At 42.1% G+C, this 18958-nt stretch overlaps 2 protein-coding genes across 3 annotated transcripts in view; one reads left to right on the top strand and one right to left on the bottom strand.

Moving 5' to 3' along the window:
• The window catches only part of Mrpl39 (mitochondrial ribosomal protein L39), a 44980-nt gene extending 41700 nt beyond the window's left edge, over positions 1–3280 (bottom strand). For both annotated transcript variants that reach the window (XM_059277584.1, XM_059277586.1), the window contains exon 1: positions 2840–3280. The gene's annotated coding sequence lies outside the window, so the exon portion shown is untranslated. The remainder of the gene's footprint in view (positions 1–2839) is intronic.
• The window catches only part of Jam2 (junctional adhesion molecule 2), a 49894-nt gene continuing 32363 nt past the window's right edge, over positions 1428–18958 (top strand). Inside the window, exon 1 of the mRNA XM_059277587.1 lies at positions 1428–1588. Coding sequence (XP_059133570.1) covers positions 1522–1588 — 67 coding nt within the window. The 5' untranslated portion in view covers positions 1428–1521. The remainder of the gene's footprint in view (positions 1589–18958) is intronic.

Genomic DNA, 18958 nt, shown 5'->3' with positions numbered 1-18958 from the left:
CTAATTTGATTCTTTCAGTTGAGAGACTTAACCTGCCTTGGAGCACAGGCCATGATCCTTAAGTTAGATGACATCCTCACTGTTTGTGTGCTTGGACTACCAGCTCCAACACTTTTATCATTTTTTTCTTCTTTTTTTTTTTTTTTTTTTTTTTTTTTTTTTTTTTTTTTTTTTTTTTTACTTTCCTTTTCTTGCCCCCAGGGGTCCTCTGTCCCCTCCCCTTCCCTATGGGGACAAAGCTTTCATCACTGTTGCCAAGGCAACAGTGGGGATGCCTCATTCTTCAGAGCTCTGCATCTCTAAGTATATTTTAGCCTTTGTCCACTGAGCTGGCTCAATTCTTTGTAAGGGGTCCGCCGCTAAATCAACTATCTTCTACCCATAACTTGATCCAATATTTCACCTTATTTAAACCGATCCAAAAAAAAAAGAAAATGTCTTCGCCTGGCAACGGCCTTTACACAGACGGGTCAATTTTCTTGAATGCCCCAGACATTAGTTCTGGAGAGCAAATGTGAACATCGCCTTTGCAAGTGTGCGCTTCCGCAAGTGCGGGTCAATTTTAAAGCACGCACTACAGCATTCATAATGGATTTCCCTTTTAAAAGCACAGGAGACCAAAAATAAACCTGACAAAAGGGCAGCTGTAGAATTTTAACATGTGGAAAACTCCACAGGCGGCACTTACATAACGGGAAAGAAACAAGATAAATATTTCACACGCTCAGATGAACTTCCAGATGACAACGAAAAAAGCCAAGAACCTAGAACACACCTTAACTCTCTAGGGAGGTCCGGAGGGGGTTGCGGGGGCGGGGAACGCTTGAACTAAGAAGATAAAGTCTGGGACCTGACTTGAAGCACCAGTGAAGGCTGATTTTCACCCTGCTTTCCAGAGTGTGAGGCTCAACTCACCAACCAGTACTTAGGAGCGCTTTTCCAACGATTTATGTCCGCTAGGTAGAAATTTTCCAAAAATCTCCCACCCTAGGCAAAACACTGAAAACGAAGTTTTCTAACACCAGAGAAGAAAAGGGCGAGACAGACCGAGCCACCCCCACCCCCACCAACACACACAACGGTGCCCATCCCACCGGCTGCGCTCTCCCGCCCCCGGCTCCTCGCCCTGGGGACAGCTGGCAGCCCAGCGCGGGACCAGACACAAAGCGGATCAGCCTGGGGGCGGGGGCCCGACCTGCGGGACTCTCCCTCCAGCAGCCAGCCTCCTGCCGCCGTCCCTCGCTTAGGACCCTGCGGACACCGCGCCCCGCGTCCACGCCCTCTCCTCAAGCCCCCCCACCCTTGAAAAGAAGGAACGTCCCAAACCCTACGTCCCCAGGGCCAGAAGACCTGCCAGTGGAGGCACCCGGGACCGAAGAGACTGACATCGCGACAGGACCCGACCCTCTGCCTCCACCTCTCTCGGCTGCTCCACCACCCCGCCAAGTGCTGGGGGCCCGGCCCGCCTGTCACGCTCCAGCGGGGGACCCTCGGCTACGCAGCCAGCTGGCGCTCGCGTAGATGGCGAGGAGCCCCCAAGGCCTCCTGATGCTGCTGCTGCTGCACTACTTAATGATCGCCCTGGACTGTAAGTCTCTGGGGTACCTCCACCCCGCCACCCTCCTACCCACTCTCCAGTCCCGTTATACCAGCCTTCTGGACGCTTGCCCGCAGGCGCGGCGCTCAGGGCTGGGGATCTGCCACGGGGCACCAGGTTTTGCACTCTGGGAGCACGAAGGGTAATCCGGATACAGGCAGGCTCTGGGCGGGGAGACTGAAGTCTTGGGTGACTTGTAAATAGTGCTGGGTTTTGTCAGTTCAAGTTGAAGAAAAACTAAGGGTCCCTACCAGACGATTCTCGTCTCCTTACAAAGTTGGGGGAAGTTTTCGAAGACACAAGGACGTGATCAGAATGCAAAACTCATAAAAGTATTCAAGACGCAAAGAGCCCAAGAAAGATGGCATCCGGGGTTGGCGCAGGGCACTCTGAAGTACCAGCGGGCCGGTGGCAGAGTCCTAGCTGTGCAGGCAAGGTGCTTGTGAAACACTTTAGAGGCGGGAGTAAGTGAAGTTCGAGGCTGCTGAGCCCCAGTAGCTGTTACCCTTTCTGCCTGCAAAATCTAGTTAGAGAAGTCTTGTCTGGCTACTCCAGCCAGCTGCCGTGTCCTCAGGGGACATCCAACCAGCAGGGCGATTGTTAGGATTGTTAGAAAGGCGCAAGAGATGAATGAGCGAGCGAGCGAGCTGGCAGCTGGCATAGTCCGGGAGATGTCCCAAAGCCAGTTTCTCTGGATGCTTTTAAAGGGGATTTGCACAAATAGCGGTCTCATGTGATTTGAAATTTGATTTTGTTTTCTTTGCGTTAACTTTTTAGGAGAATGGAGAAAATAACAATAGATTTTAAGTGTCAAGGTCTTGGTGGTGTTTGCTTATTGTTTCTGCTTTTTTTTGTTTTTTGGTTTTTTTTGGTTTTGGTTTTACTTTGATACCCCACGTTTCCTGTCTGTTTTTTTTTTTTTTTCCTTTTTGAGAGGTGGTTAAAATGTGCTACTGTTGACCTTCAAATTCTAGTAATAGTACTTTCAGTATTTATTTTGCCTGATGAATGTCTTAACGCCCAACACTAAGGCTTTTTCTCAGATTCCCTTAGCCCCAGCCCAAAGAGATGGGAGCTCACAAAGGGGTATGCCCCTCAGAGCCTGAGCAGGGTGCCTGCTGTCTCAGGGAAGCAACATGTCAAACCAGGAAGTTGAAGATTTCACAATGAAACCTTTATGCCTTTTGAAATATCAGCTGGTATCAAACAGAGCACACGGGGGTTGAGAGGTAATGTACTCACGATGAAAATCAGTAACAAAGCTGGAATCTGGAGGAAGTGTAACAAAACAAAGTCGTGTGTTCCTCTGAGCTCTTAAGTCTCCCTTTAACAGGAGTGTGGATGTGCTGTAGAATTGTTCATTAAAGCACAGAATTTCTCTGTTATTCCCATTCAGTCATCAAAGTAGAAACAATAGGCGCGTTTGAAATGGTCAGGAACGCAGAAGCAAGCAAAGGCTTACTCAATGGGCAGAATGATCCCTTCGAATTCTCCATCATGTGCCGGCTCTGCTAATCCTGATACCTGTAAGGAATGAGTTGGGAGCCTTTTCCATACTGTTCCCCCAGTGCCAGAAAGTCTGGCATGTCACGGGTGTTTTCTTTCCTTTTAATAGATTTAAAACTTTTAAGAATTCAAACTTAAAGAAAAACTTCATTAGTATAGGACGTTCCCATATCCTCCATACCCATTTCACCACTGTTGTCCTGAATGATGTCACATGGAACACTCTGCTCGGATTTTTCCCATTCCTATGGAATGCCCTTTTCTGCTCCAGGATTCCACATTGTGCTCATAGTCATGTCCCTTTATGCTCCTCTTGGCTGAGCAGTATTTCAGACACTGCTTGTGTTTTATGACCTTGACAGATACTGGGGTGCTGGTCAAGTATTCTGTTAAATTTCCTTCAACGGGTATATCTGAGACACTTCATTTGTGGTTAGATGAGGTTGTGGGATTTGGGGAGGAAGAGTACAGAGGCAAATGTCATATTCATCCTGTCATAACCCAGGGAGCATGTTGATGTGGTCTGTCACTGTTGATGGTAACCTTCATTGCCTGGTGGAGGCACTGTGTCAGTTTCTCCGTAGATTCTCCACCTCCTGTCCTCATGTCCATACTCTACGTTTAGAGGGAAGTCAATATCAGCAACTCACACTCAAGGAAGGAGGCAAGGGTGGTGATGCAGGACTATCGTCTCAGCACCCAGGCGGGAGGCAGGAAGATCATTCAAGGCCATAAAAGATTCAAGGCCAGCCAGAATTATAGTGAGACTATCTCCAAAAATAATCAAGGGATGAGGTGGGGGTGGGGATTGGAGATAGAAAGAAAGGACTGGAAATAAGCACTTGTAAAACATGAACATACACATATGAGCATACCCATGTATGCATGTGAATGTGTACACACACACAAATACACACACACGTGCACATGTACACACACATGAAGGAACAAGTATCTCACTTCCATAAGGATGAAATTTCTTCATACATTATCTGGGATTTGTATCCATCATAGATATGTCTTCTTGAACTTATTTACACACTTATTTAATCACTTTAATATCAGCATGACCTTATTAATAAATATGTAAATAATATATATTTAGTTGGTAATAGAATACTATTTTTATTTATTAAAAAGGTGGAGCATCTCTTATCTGTAATAATTTAATATTCTTCTCAAATTTAGTTGTACTGATTCTTTGTCCCAATCCAACCATGCATAATTACAATATCATGCTTATCATATTCTTTCTACTGTCTGTCAATTTCTAATATCTTTCACGGTAATCTAGGGAATTTTTTGCTATGATTTTTTTTGTTTTTAAAGCATGAATTCAACATCATTTATAAATATATGGACATTGACTTTTGTATTTAGTTGATGTATTTGTCCCCTATCAGCTACTGTAACAAAGTATCTAGGATAACCATATTAGAAAGAACAAAGGTTTGTTTTTGCCTCCCAGTTTCAGAGGTTTCAGACTATGCCTGGCCACTGCTTTTGCTGCTGTGTTGACATAGCACATGGGGAATACGAGAAACAGAGTTCTGCTCCAAGAAGGAACCGAAAGGGAGGAAGGAGTAGTAAGTTTCCCTGTTTCCCAAGGCCACACCATCAATGATAGTTAGAACACCGAGGAGGTCTCAGCTCCTAAAGGTTTTACCACTTCCCAATATTGCCACAGGCCAAAGACCAAGTCTTTGAAGAACACATATCCAAACTCTAAACAGTTGTATAATATCTTTTCTATCCAAACTATAAACAATTACAATATCTTTCCTTCTCCAGTGAGGTAGAACATTTTTTGATCTTTGACTGCCATTCTTATGCCCATTACTGAACAAAGTACCTGGTTCATAGTAGATGTGAGCAAGTATCTGTTGATCAGATGTAGTCCACTCAGCCTGCTATGACAAAATACCATAGACTAGGGAGCTTATAAACAAATATTTTTTTCTCTCACAGCTACAGAAGCTGGGAAGTCCATAAATAAGGCAAGAGCATTTCCACTGTCTGATGAGGGCCCAGCATTTGGTTCATACATGTTCCTTATGGCATTCTCATGTGGTGGAAAGGGCAGGGCAGCTCTCTGGGGACCTGTTTTATATAACCTCATTTGCAAGGGCCCCGTTTATGAACTAATCCTCTTCCAACAGTCCCATGTCCTAATGCCATCTATCATGTTAGTAACCAGGTTTCCACAAATGACTTTGGTAGACACAAATGTTCAGACTATAGAGTGGGATGGAGATGAGGTTTGGAAGACAGACGTACTATATAGAGTGAATTAGTGATCATACTGTAATCATGAAGTACCAACTTCATGTTGAGTGAGCAGTGTCCCATTTCTGTAAAGTGATAGGCTATTATTTCTAAAAACAGGAGGAATGAGTGTTCAGTATTGGGAATGGAGCTCTCATGAGTACTGGGATCTCTCAGAGAGCACTTTCTGCCACTTAACAGTCTGATGGCAGCTGAGTCTTCAGATGTGGACTGGACCCCTAGCCAGCCACTAGGCCTGAGTCTGTAATCTCTCCTAAAATGATCAGGGCTATGGTAAGAAAGAGTGGTCTGGATATATCATAGCATCATCGACTCCAGGAGACCAGTGATGCAAAACTTCTGCCAGTTGTAAACATTGCCAAAAACAAAACATCACCATCGACTGGCTCAAGAGAACGATTTGAGGCTGGTACAGTTTCAATTACCTGAAGAACATAAAGCCCAAATGGGAGTTTGTTGGTGGGCCTGACAACCATTTAAAGACTATGTCAGACAGTGCATTTCTAAAAGTCTCAAGCAACAGCCTCAGCCGTAAAAAGAACATTGGGTTTTCTTTGGCCAGGAACTCTCATTCATCCTTTCACCTGCGCATGAAGAATGACACCCATGGGAGAGTGTGGATGTGGACCACCTATGCCTTCCTCTGCACAGGATTTTTCCCTAGGGGATTGTCAGTGGGGAATAAACAAGAACTGCTGTCTTTTTGTTTTTTTAATCAAAGACCGCCAGGGTTTTGTTCGGGTTATCACATCAAATGCCTTTGTTTGTAATGTCTGTTTGTCTGTCTGTTTCATCACATGGTGTCTATCAGTGGAAAATTTCTGAGCCCATTCTCCAGGACTTGTAGAGAAGGTGAGGGTGAATTTAAAGAAGAGGAATTAGGACTTGGGCAGGTGTTTCCTTTGGCAAAGCTAGGAAAGGAAGTCTTAAAACGGAGCACTCCTTTCTTGGAAGGCCTTGCTGTGTTCAAGTGGAGGACTCAGAGAACTAACCCAAATAATGAGTTGTCTATTGCTGTGAAAACAAACAGCCATAATAATACAACAGCAATTCACTGTGCTAATGTTCTGGAAGTCTGGAAGTAGATCACACTAGAATAAAACCAAAGTACCACCAGCAGTAGTCCTGGGGGTCACAGTGGAGAACCTGTTTCTCAGCCTTGTCCAGCTTGTCAAGCTGAACAGGACCCATCCTTCTACCTTCAAAGCCAGGAGCAACGCCAGGATGCTGCCTCTGTGACTCTCACCCTTCTACCCATTTCATCTGAGTGACTCAAGCTAATGTACCCATTTCAAGGTCAACTGATCAGCAATTTCAGTTCCATCATAACCTTGATTCCTAGTTATGGTATAAAGTAACCAAAAGTATAGGTTGGGAGGATAGGGTATGAACATCTGTGCCCTGCTGGGGTGTGATTAGTGTTACCGTCAAGAACACCTTACAAGGGCAGCCTGACCTTCAGCTACAGATTGTCATTCATAGTGATATAAAGCTATATTCTTGCTTTGCGTTGGACTGCAGGGTTCAGTAGTGAAGAACATGTACTGTGGTCCAGTGTGATGACTCAACCAGGGAAAGCATCTGCTGCCAAGTCTGATGCCTTGAGCTTGATCTCTAGGACCTAAAATTATAGAGAAAGCTAACTCCCAAAGGTTGCTTCCAACCACCACATGCATGTGCATCCCCCACACAATAATAAATAAATGTTTTTATAAATACCCGCAACATGTTCTGTGACGCTGAACTCCCTGCTCACTCCGCAGCTGGGCAACCCGGTACCAGTTATTTCATTTCTGTATCAGTTTACTCATTTGTGGTGGTGGTAATCCCCATAATGATGTTGACCTTATAGCGGATGGGGGCGAATGAAGTGCGCTGGCACAGTTAGGAAACTGGAACTGCCAGCCTGACCCACTGTACACATGATCAGTTAAAGTCACATTTGGAAGAGGACATACAGGGTGGTGTGTAGAGAATGCCCAAGTCGGGGTGCTGTCAAGTTGGCAACTGCTTCTGTAATTATTTCTGAATGGTTTATTAAAACATACACACACTTAATTAATTACACAAAGTTATATGCCCACAGAGAAATGACTTATATTTGAAAAGAACTTAAATTTAATGAAGGATTTGACAAATTATACTTGGATCTTTATGATTCTGCTCCCCACCCCCCCTCTTTCTCTCTTCCTGTCTTCCTGTCTTAGGATTAAACCCAGCACCTGGCGCATGCTAGCCTTCACTCTACCACTGAGCTATTTCTTAAGACGCTAAGTAATTTAAAAAAAACAATGTCTGCCATAGGTATGTCCAACTTCCTGTTCAGCTCCAGACATAAAGCATTAGCTCTTTGGTTACTATTTCCCTTCCTGCAACTTTGTTCCCTTTCTTCTCCAGGGTTTATCTTTCTTCAGCATTTACGTGTTTCTGAATTTCCCTGAGTTGTCACCTTAGGAAGACTGACTTAGTTTACATTATATTATATATTGAATAGTCTGTCTGTCTGTCTGTCTGTCTGCCTCTCTCTCTCTCTCTCTCTCTCTCTCTCTCTCTCTCTCTCTCTCTCTCTCACAGACACACGCAGAGACAGAGAGATAGACAGAGAGAGAGAGAGAGAGAGAGAGAGAGAGAGAGAGAGAGAGAGAGAGAGAGAGAGAATGAATATGAATAGCCACACATTTAAATACATAAATAGATGTCTTCTCTGCTCAGCTGACAAGACCCTGAACTCAGCCTCTGGGTGGCCCAGAGAGTGTGTAAGAAATGTTCTCTGTTCTGAATTGTCCTGCAGTTTATGAGAAGCTAAACAAAAGACTGCACTGACCCAGTCCTGTGAAGAGTTCAAGAGTACACGCTTAGCTGTTCACTGTCTTGGCTCCAAAAGTCCTGAGCAAGAATCCTTGTGACCTGAACTGACAGGAAATTTGCTCTTTATTGCAGTCTCTGCCTCTGTCTCTCTGTCTCTCTCTCTCTCTCATTTCTCATTCTTTTATCATTAACATCCAGTTTTTAAATTAGTTACATAAGAGTTTGTTTTGTTTTAGCTGTCAACATCTCCCTTTTCCAGAGGGACAATTTATCTTTTGCCAACTAAACTCCTTGATATGAAAATTTCCAATGATCAAATCTCCAAAACTTTTTGAGTGCCAACATAACCCCAGAAGTGGAAGATTCTGCAGTGGATACCACCAGTACAATGAAAACGCTATATAAATTACCTTCAGGTGCATATGAGACCGAAACTGATTTTATGTTGAGACTTGGATCCTTTCCCTATGATATCTCATTATGTGTGTGTAAATATGCTAGAATCCTAAACAATGCTGGCCCCAAGCCTGTCAGACAAAGGGACATTTGGCCTGTAGAGAGGGAAGACATCACTCCTGGTCCCCTCTTGCTTGGTGTGTCCTGTTTGCTTGCTCTCAAGTCTGCTGAAATGTTTGTTCTGTTCTCAGAACTTTTTCACACCATGAAGACCTGTGAAATAGTTTACTACAGATGAAACCCGACATAAAAGTAAGACTTAGTGCATCTACTTATATAATAAATATGGAAAAGAACATGCGCATATGGTAAAGTCACACGGTGTGCAAAGGGAAGGGTATAAAAGGAAGCCAGGCCTCCCTTGCAGCCCTTGGCACCTGTTGTGCCACCTACAGATAATGCTCTTGAGTTCTTAACCGCATACAATTCCAGGAACTAGGAAACAATCATTCCTGTGAAATATGGATATATCTATGTCGTTTCTCTACAAAGGAAGGAGGCAAGCGTGGTGCTGCGCACTGAGACAAATAGATTGCCATCAGTTCTAGGCCACATTGGGTCCCATAAGGAGTCCTATGGCAGCTGGGCTGTCTATTGAAACCATCTCTCAAAACAAAAAGTTAAAATCAAATTTTGCTGTTTTGCATCCTCTAGCAAGTAAAATTATACTGTGTGGTGTGATAGAAGACATGTAGTGCACTCTCCTTCCTACTAAAAATTATTTTTGATAGTAAAGAAACCCCTCTACAAAGTTAAGTCTTACACTTGGGACTCATGATGACATCCTAGAGAAGCCTTGAGAATTTTTATGCCAACATGCAACAGTCTCCTAACAAAACAAGAAGCAATCTCCTAAGAAAAACAAATAATGGAACAGAGTAATTAACAAAATTGAGGGAAGTAGACTTCCAAACCATTGACCAAAGCTAAAGAGGGAAGAGTGCCAACCTAGACCTAATTAGAAAGTCCAGAGAAGAGCGTGTGTGCCAGACCCAGAGAGAACACCAGCTACAGCTAGCATTCACAGACAAGGGCAAATAACTGCTATTTAAAGAGACCAGAGGAGAAGTAATGACCACAAATAAAAAGGGAATGTGGTGAGCTGCTGGAAACGTGCTAATTTTGAAAGGGAGAGTGGTGTTTATGTTCTAGAAACTGCTCTAGAGGTATTTAAAAATAGGGATGGGTTCTGAGTAGCAGCAGAAGTAACTTCACAAAATGAACTATGACTCAAGTGTCTCTTTTTTTTCTTCAGTAAACCTAAACCTGCTGTCCTTTATATCACAAAAATATTAATAACATATTGGATAAATGTATTGGAGCTGTGAGATCATTGCAGCTGGACCCATACAACGGTTTGGTTCCAGAACAAATGAGATGTGGTGTGTGTGTGTGTGTGTGTGTGTGTGTGTGTGTGTGAGAGAGAGAGAGAGAGAGAGAGAGATGCATATAATTTTAACATTTCTTTTCTGCATCCATCTGCATTGTCTTGTATAGTCTACTTCTGGGTTGACTGGTTTAAACGGCAAAAGAAATTGACTAGAATGTGTGCTGTGGTTTAAGGACCTTATCCACCTTCCCATGCCCCTCCCCCATGCTTATATTGACTGCTAATCCCAGTGCCACCGCGTTAAGAGAGGCAGGCCTTTGGGACATAATTAGGTTGTGAGGGCACAGCCTTTGGGAATGAGATTAGTGCCTTTGTATAAAAGGCCTGAGAAGAACAGGAGAGGAGGGGGAGGGGAGAAAGAACAAAAAGAGAGAAAATGAAGGAAGAAAAGAGTGCTGGGCAAACTCATTCACTTTTCCCTCTTACTGTCAGGTGACGACTCCGACGACATGCCTTCTAAGCCCACCTATAAGGGGCTGGCCCTCCCAGCCAAGTCTGCCTGTTCTTCAGTCTTGGACTTCTCAGCTTCCAGACTGAGCAATACATTTCTGTTGTGTATAAACTACCCAGCCTAAGGTTATTTAGCATACCAGCAGGAAGGAACTAACATTGAGCCTGTATGAAATATCGAAATATCTGTACTCTTAAACTCCATAGCTTCACCAGAGTGGTCTACATTAAGACAAAACAAAACAAGCAAACAAACTTTAAAAAAAAAAAAAAAACACATGAAAGCACTTCTTTTAATGTATTCGGTCCATTTCAGACTAGCAGGAAAATGAAACCCCTTAAAAACACCCAGAATAATACTATCATCAGTTAGAACGTAAAGATCCTGACTTTCGAATAAGGACATTAGTGTTCACTGCAGATCAGCTTTTCATTGTTGATGATGTCATCAGATTTTCACTGCTTCTCAAGGGGCTTCCACATCTTATCTTCAAAAAGTAAAAACATCCATCAGACTGTGCGCGTGGTGTACACAGACTGATGGTGAGCAAAGCCTGTGAATATTAGGAAGCTGATTTATTCCCCCCCCCAAAAAAAATAGAAAAATGTCCCCTTGATTGGCTAAAGGAAGACAGTTTGAGAAAGCCTCTGGTTGTTCTGATCAACAAAAGAAAAGACTCATAGTGGTCTACAGAGCCAGAATACACCCAATATTTGACATAAACTCCAGAACATTTTAAAATTATTCATACTTCCTAAAATAATTCATTTAACATTCAAACTCATTAATAATCAAAATCTTAATGTTGAGTTCCATATGGACACTTCACTCTGTCTCTCTGTCTCTCTGTCTCTCTCTCTCTGTCTGTCTCTGTCTCTCTGTCTCTGTCTCTGTCTCTGTCTCTGTCTCTCTCTCTCTCTCTCTCTCTCTCTCTCTCTCTCTCGTGTGTGTGTGTGTGTGTGTGTGTGTGTGTGTGTGTGTGTGTGTTCCTCTAAGTACAAGTATGTGTGATGTGCATGTGGAAGCCAGAGGTCACCTTTGAGCATTGGTCACCAAGAGCTGTCACCCTGAGTTTTGACAGAAGATCTTTCAGTTGGCCTGGAGCTCACCTAGTAGGAAAGTCTGGCTACTGACCACAAGCCCAGCAGATGCTGTCCTGTCGCCACATCCTCAGCCTGGCTTTTCACACGGGCCTGAGGACTGACCTCAAGTCCTCAGGCTTACAGAACAGGCACTTAACTAAGAACCCACCCCACCCCTGGCCAGCTCCATTTCCGCTCTTTATATAATGTGATTGGCCACACTTCTTTAAGCTTGAAGACACACCGGCTCCTAAGAGTGCTCTTAAGAAGACAGTGGTTGGGGGGAAATGGAAGAAGTAGAGGCATTTAGCTGCCACACAGAAAGCAGCCTGGAACCTGTGTCAGCAACATACAAACATTCTCTAGTCATTTGTGTCAGAAGCAATTTCCATACCGGGGACCACTTGCCTCAAATACACTGTGAATTCGTGAGCAAGGGATGTGAACAGAGGAGAAAGTTTCACTCCACTGTCTCCTCCATTACCTCTCACTTTTAGAGTTAAAAAAAAAAAAAAAGATTGTACCAACGTTTTCATAGAGTATGTATACAGAGTCTTAGTGATTTGAATAAACAGTCTTATTTCTCTTGCTTTTACTGTTTCTTTTTCTTTTTTTTTTTGGTGTTTTGAGACAGGGCCACCCTGTGTAGCCCTGGATGTCCCAGAACTCACTCTGTAAACCAGGCTGGCCTCCAACTCACAGAGACATACCTGCCTCTGCCTCCCAGGTGCTGGGACTAAAGGTGTGCACCACCACCACCACCACCACCACCACCCTGCCTGCTTTTACCCTTTCTATGTTCAAGTATTCATCTTTAGTCGGAAGATTCTAAAATCTTCTAAGTAACAGTGAGAGCGCTTGTGAGCAGACTTCCTATTCTGTGGGCCTGAATGACTGAGGAAACATTTCTAACTATTAGAAAATAAACCATCTTGGAAGTGAATAGAGAAACATTGCCTTTAGAGAACAAAGCTAAAGCTATTTCACGGATAGGTTGACTTCCAGCTTGTCTCGGCAGAGGACAGTGAGAATGTGTAGGAGGAATACTGGTCCTATCATCTCTGACATAGCTGTCTTAGAGTCAGGGGTGATAGGCAGAATCACCTTCCCCTTCTAAATTCGTGAACTTATATTTAAATTCAGAATTATATTTGTAATATATACATGCCCATTTATACTTTGTGAAATTAATAGCCAAAATGGCTTCTGGAATGTCTCCACTGGATATCCAAAGGACCTCTTTATACCTTAATCATGAATGTGGAATTTGCTCAAAAAGAAACAAGAAGCATAATAACAATAAAATAGAACTAACATTTTAAGATTGAATTAGCTCTGCTCCTAGTAATTCCATATATGGCCTTAGAAAAATTACTTATTTCATTTGGAGTTTGTTTTCCTTATTTGTACAATAAGAGAGTTTGATTTAATGGTGATTAGTGGCTTCTAACATTTAATTTAGCATTTCTGAATGGGGAAATGAACCATAATTCATCTGTGGTAAGTTTATTTCATGTATAGTTGAGAACACATTTTATTTTTAAATTCTAAACTGTCTCCTTCAGAATTCTTCTGGATTATAACAAAGGCTTTTGGAAAAAGCAAAGAGTGGGGAGGGGATCTGTACAACTTGTTTGGTTTTTGTGGAGTTGGGTGCATATTATGCCATAAAGTCTCTGTTTGGTAAAATGGGCAACAGGAAGTTGCTGGACACTTAGAAGAATGAAGTGATGTGTGATACGTGGTATTTAGAGCAAATAATCATTTTCACTTTGGAGAGGGAAAATTGTACTGAAACTAAATGAAGTATCAAGTAAATGGGATCCAGGATTGAATTGACAACTACCCAAATTGGTTTAGTACAAGTTAAAATTAGCCTGATATTGTGTTGTATGGCTGCAGTCCCAGCTGTTAGAAGAATCACAAATTTGAGGCCAGCCTAGGGCTAACATAGTGAGATCCCCATATCAATATCTGTAACAATAATAATAGTAAATTCCAAAAGATATTGAAAATAGAAATTAAGACTTAGTGATTGGTTAGATTCAGTTAGGGGGATACTGATAAAATAAAACCTGTAGTTCTAGGGCTGTGAATGTGTAGAACCAGAGACAACATGGTGTGCATTTAATGGAGGAGGAATGAGCATTTTTCTATTTCAGGAACTGATGAGTCATTGGAAATGAGGCAGGATAAAAAGAGAGAAAATTAAGAAGGCATGGGGAAGGAAAGGAGCCCCTGGCCCCAGGGTGTGGCTGAAGCCTTAGACGCTGCGAGTCAGGAGCCCAGCAGAACATTTGCTGTAGAGTTTGACTACAGTCACAGGATTTCTTTTATACAGAGATATTTCCAATGTAATGTCACAGCAGCAGTGAATGTTTAAGGCCTGAGTGTATATGACCCCTTCTCCCTTCCCAGATGTAAACCTGTGATTTTCCAGGAATCTCACAAGAAATATCCACAGTAGAGGACATGTCAGTGCCCTTGTGCAATTCTTGGAACTTACCTCATCTTACCTTATCTTACCTAATGGTTCCACCTTATCAGGCTGCAATCCTATCCAGTGTACCTCTGGAGCCACCCTATAATCTCACTTATGGCAAAGGGAGCATGGGGGTCTTAGCAATCCTTCCAGATGTAACATGAGAAACACCAAGATGGTATGGATAGCCATGGCTAAGACACTTTAAGCACCATCCTGCTTTGAGAAGACCACACTGTTTTGTCCTTGAGCACCTCTCTTACCTGGACTCTTGAACTCACATCTATGTTAAAATCTCCTCGTAAGCTCCAACTCTACTTCAGATTGGCTTTCCCTGACATTCTTTTCTACAGTGAAGTCCAGAATCCTAACTTTACCAGAGATCTCTAAAGTTAATGCCTCAAGAGGCTGCAAATGGCAACATGGAACGGTGTCTTTGGGTCTCCGGCCCCACTGCCTGTGACACAAGAGAACGAAGCGGTTATTCATACACACCCTCTATACTAGAAATGTGAAAACACCCCGGTGGCGGGGCATTGGATGATTAATCAGGACAAAACATGAACTCTAGGGAATGTGTTAGGCAAGCAGGAAAAAGTGCAGAAAAATAAGATACTGGCAGAACCAGTGTCCTGGTCACCTGAGAGGAATTCTGTGAAGTCATTTGTCTGCAGGCCAGGAAGAGTGAAGGAAAAAGTCTGGCCAATGAAGTAATGGGCAACTGGAGGACTAAAAGCAAAGAAGAAACAAAATTAACAATTGTCCCTCTGTTCAGAATATTCTTCAGGGGCTCTTCGTCCTCCATTCTCATGCCAACATGCCTGAGCACAGGGAACTATTTGTATCACTGCTTCACAAATGTGAAACCCCACACTCTCCTTTGAGGCAGATATGAAGAATGTTCTGGAAAGCATAAGGAATGGGAGGAAGCTGAAGAGATTTCAGGGGAAGTGAAAGTGTTCATCTTTGGTGTCCCTTTCTCAGTATGAAAGCAGTGGGCCAGAGAGAGGAGTTGTTGTCTATCTACATGGATTTAGAGTTAGCACGAGTATCCTGCAGGACGCTGTAAGCATGACTCTTGAGTTGTCCTGGTAATAGAGGACTCTGCTTAGGAATGTGGTAAATGGCTTAACTGTCATAATGCATCCTTAAAATACCTTTGGACACTAAGTATATTTGGAGTGTAGCTATCTCTTAACATATATAAATGCCTTCCACATTCACAACTCAAATCAATCACAAAGCAATATTAAAATCAAGCATAAGCCATAAACCTACAATAAATATTTTATTATAGAAAATACTTAACTAAGTGGAATATCCAGATATAAGCACATCCAATATTTTGAGAGATTTATTATTCAATTATGTCATCTAACAGGATCACAGATTATTTTTAAAAGGAAATAGAAAAAGACCCTGTTATGGTCTTTTCTAAAGATAAAGATTTATATTAAAGAAAATGTTAATATTTTCTTATGCAAATTTAAATGTTTTTAATGGCATAGGTTTCCTAGATTTTCTTTTTTCATGTGTGTATGTGTGTGTGTATGTGTGCATGTGTGCATGTGTGCGTGTGCGTGTGCGTGTGCGTGTGCGTGTGCGTGTGTGTGTGTGTGTGTGTGTGTGTGTGTGTGTGTGTAGGCATATACACGTCTTCCGTTCATCACTTCTCTCCTTGCACTGTGTGGGTTCTTCAAATCAAACTCAGGTACAGCAAGCACTCTTACCCAAGAGCCCTCCAACATTTCTTAAGTCTATACATGTGCAGGTTTTCACAGCTGCAATGTGCTATCTGATGGAAGGACGGACGCAAGCTGTATTTTGAAACAAAGGATAACTCTTTTCACTAATTCCCTTGGTCCTATTTCACAATGTCTTTTGTCTTTAACCACTTCCCAACTTTAGTTTCTATGGCAACAGGACAAATCAGAAAGTACTTGGAACTATTTTAAAGTGTTGTGTCTAGGATTTATTACTTGGATCCAGACAACTGTAGTTCAATTAAAATGAGTCTCTGTTAACGTCTTTTAAAGTAGAGAAACTCAGGCTATGATTTTATGGTATGTTTGCATTTTCAAAGATTTTCTTAAAGGTTTGTATCAAAGAGCCTTAAGATAATTTTTAAATGTGATAGTACATGCTTGAAAAATTAAATATTTAAAGATACAGCGATTATCCTAGTTAAATAGATGAAAGTTATTTAACACTCTCTTAGCTAGAAGTATGATCCCTTATAGCATGGGGTTAGTAGGAAAAATTATATTGGGCTTATATTTGAAGCAGGGAGTAATTAAAAGTCTAGAGAAGTCAGCCAAAATAACAGCGTCAAAGGCCTAAAACTATACAAAAAGTGACCATGAATAAATCATGTGTCCTCTCCAGTATGTCTTCTGTAGTTGTGATGACAGGGTCTAAGAGGCATAGAGAAGAGGATAGTTTTTAAATTTTAAAAAGTAACTTTAAAATCATGTTTTATTACCACATAAGGGGAAAAAAAGTTCACAAAACTTTCAAGATTTTCTAGGTGAAAGTGTGTTCAAGAATTAAATCAGGAGCTATCAACAAGAGAGATGCCCACATGGACAGGGGAAATTCAACACAGTCTCATTCCTAGATGAAGAGCTACAGGTGACGGTCAGTGGCTGTGGAAGAGGGAGAATTTTCCTCCTGCAGGGACAAGCTCCCACGTAAATCGTCCAATCCCAAGGGGTCACCTCTCGACACAAGTACATACAGGCAACATTAAATGGACTCAGCAGGTCCATTTTATATGTGTGTGTGTGTGTGTGTGTGTGTGTGTGTGTGTGTGTGTGTGCATATTTGTATACATATGTGTGCACATAAACATGTATATACATCTAAGGATGATAGTTGAAGAGGAGATCATGAATTTGGGGGAGGCATAGGACCTGTCGGCCGGGGAAGGAAGACAGAAGTGGTGTGGATTCAGGGCTCATGTATGAGGTTCTCAAGTAAAATAAATTTAGGGGCTGAAGATAGGACTCAGCAGTTAAGTGCACTGGCTGCCCTTGCAGAGGATGGCGGTTCAGTTCCTAGCACTCAAGTGGGGGCTTACAACCAACTGTCACTCCCGTCCCAGGGAGTCCCGTGTCCTTGGACACTAGGCATAACTACAGTGCACTGACATAGAGGCAAAGCACTCATACCCTAAAAATGAAAATGAGTAAGTCATTAAAATGTTCAACGATCTTAAAGAATAATGATTAATTTTTTACAAAGAGAGTGTTGTGATTTTTAGGAGAACTATTTGATTGTCACCATGATAAGTAGTTGCTGGGTGGAGGCCAGGGCTGTTAATTAGCATTTAGTGAATCAATCTATCAAAATGATGAATTCTCCTCACATGCCCTCAGTCTTCATGATTTTCCACAATCCTACTGCATGCTCATATAAGTGAAATGTGTGCAATTATCTAAGCCTATAATTTACACTATTTAACCTATAAGCAATTTTTGTATAGTCTCATCTAAATAAATATACAAATTGCTATTTTTTTTATCTTCAGTAATGAGGCTCTTCATTTTTCTATTTTATTTGAAAGAGTTTTTTATCTTTTTGACTAAATTTAGGTATAACTTTCTAAGTGTCTTCCAGTGTACTTATGAATAATCATGTATGTACATATTTATTAAAATATATACTGTTTTGTTTTCTTTCTATTTCTATTTAATATTAAGAAACTTCACATTTAGTTTTCTGAATGTATATATATATACATTATTATACATAATGTTATTAATATATTTTGTTTGAAAGGAGGCAGTCAGCATTTTTTACAGAGGTTCTGGAATAAGAAGATATATCAGTTACTATAGTGCTTACATGCAAAAATGAGGACTTGCGCTTCATCCCCACTGGCTACATAAATCACATTTGGTGATACACATTGCAATCCTTGTCCTGGTAAGGCAGAGACAGGAAGATCTCTGGGACTCACTGGTTGGTCATTCTAGCTGAATTGGTGAGCCCCAGGTTCCAGTGAGAGGCCCTTTCTCTAAAATCAAGGTCAATAACTCTCGAGGAACAACATCTGGGGTTTATATACTGTATTTTATGAAGAAGAAAAAAGAAAGTTTTGTTCTTAGGTGATGTGGAGAACAAACTCGGTGATAAAGGTGTTCTGGAATAATGCTTGTGGGACATGCTGGGCAGTCGCTGAAGGCACACTTGGTTAAAATGGGTCAGTCTGAGGACTTTCACCAGCAGCACAGAGGGCCACTCCAGCCAGTGTGTTGACATGAGAGGAGAGAAGCAGAATGCAAGGCCCAGGCTCCTGCAACAGTCTCAGCAGGAGCTTTTCCTGCCCAGACCCTGGTGGTAGGGGAGGGAGCAGTGGGGAGCATTCAGACTTTAGATGCATCGTGAAAGTGGAGTGTTAGCGCTTGCATATAGATTGGATTTGTTTTCAATAAGTGGAGTTATTAAAGAACACTGCCCAGATTTTGGCCAGAGCAACTGCAGCAGTCAGGTGGCCTCTGTCTGGGGTGGGAAAGGTAGAGTAGGCTTAGAAAGATAATATTTAGATACAGGGTTTGGAATGTCTCTTAAATTTTCAAGTGGCAAGGCTGAACAGATATTTGTATCTAAGCCCAGAGTTCAGCAAAGACGTCTAGACCAGAGATAAATATTTACGACTTGTTGGCATTTATTGGCGCTTAATGTCAGGAGTCTGGATCACAACATCGTGAAAAGAAATATGAATAGAGGGAACCATATGATCAGAGGGAAGGGAGAGCAGGAAAGTGTTCGTCCTGGATGCTAGGTGCAGAGAGTGTGTTAAGAAAGGTATAATGAACTGGTTCAATAACGGTAGTGTGGAAACTGTCTTTGTCACAAATTCCCTTTCACAGATGCTGAAACAGTTCAAGGAGCCAGT

This window comes from Peromyscus eremicus, chromosome 12, assembly GCF_949786415.1.
Source record: "Peromyscus eremicus chromosome 12, PerEre_H2_v1, whole genome shotgun sequence".
In the NCBI taxonomy this organism is placed as follows: Eukaryota; Metazoa; Chordata; class Mammalia; order Rodentia; family Cricetidae; genus Peromyscus; species Peromyscus eremicus.
This window is presented reverse-complemented; position numbering and strand designations above follow the sequence as displayed.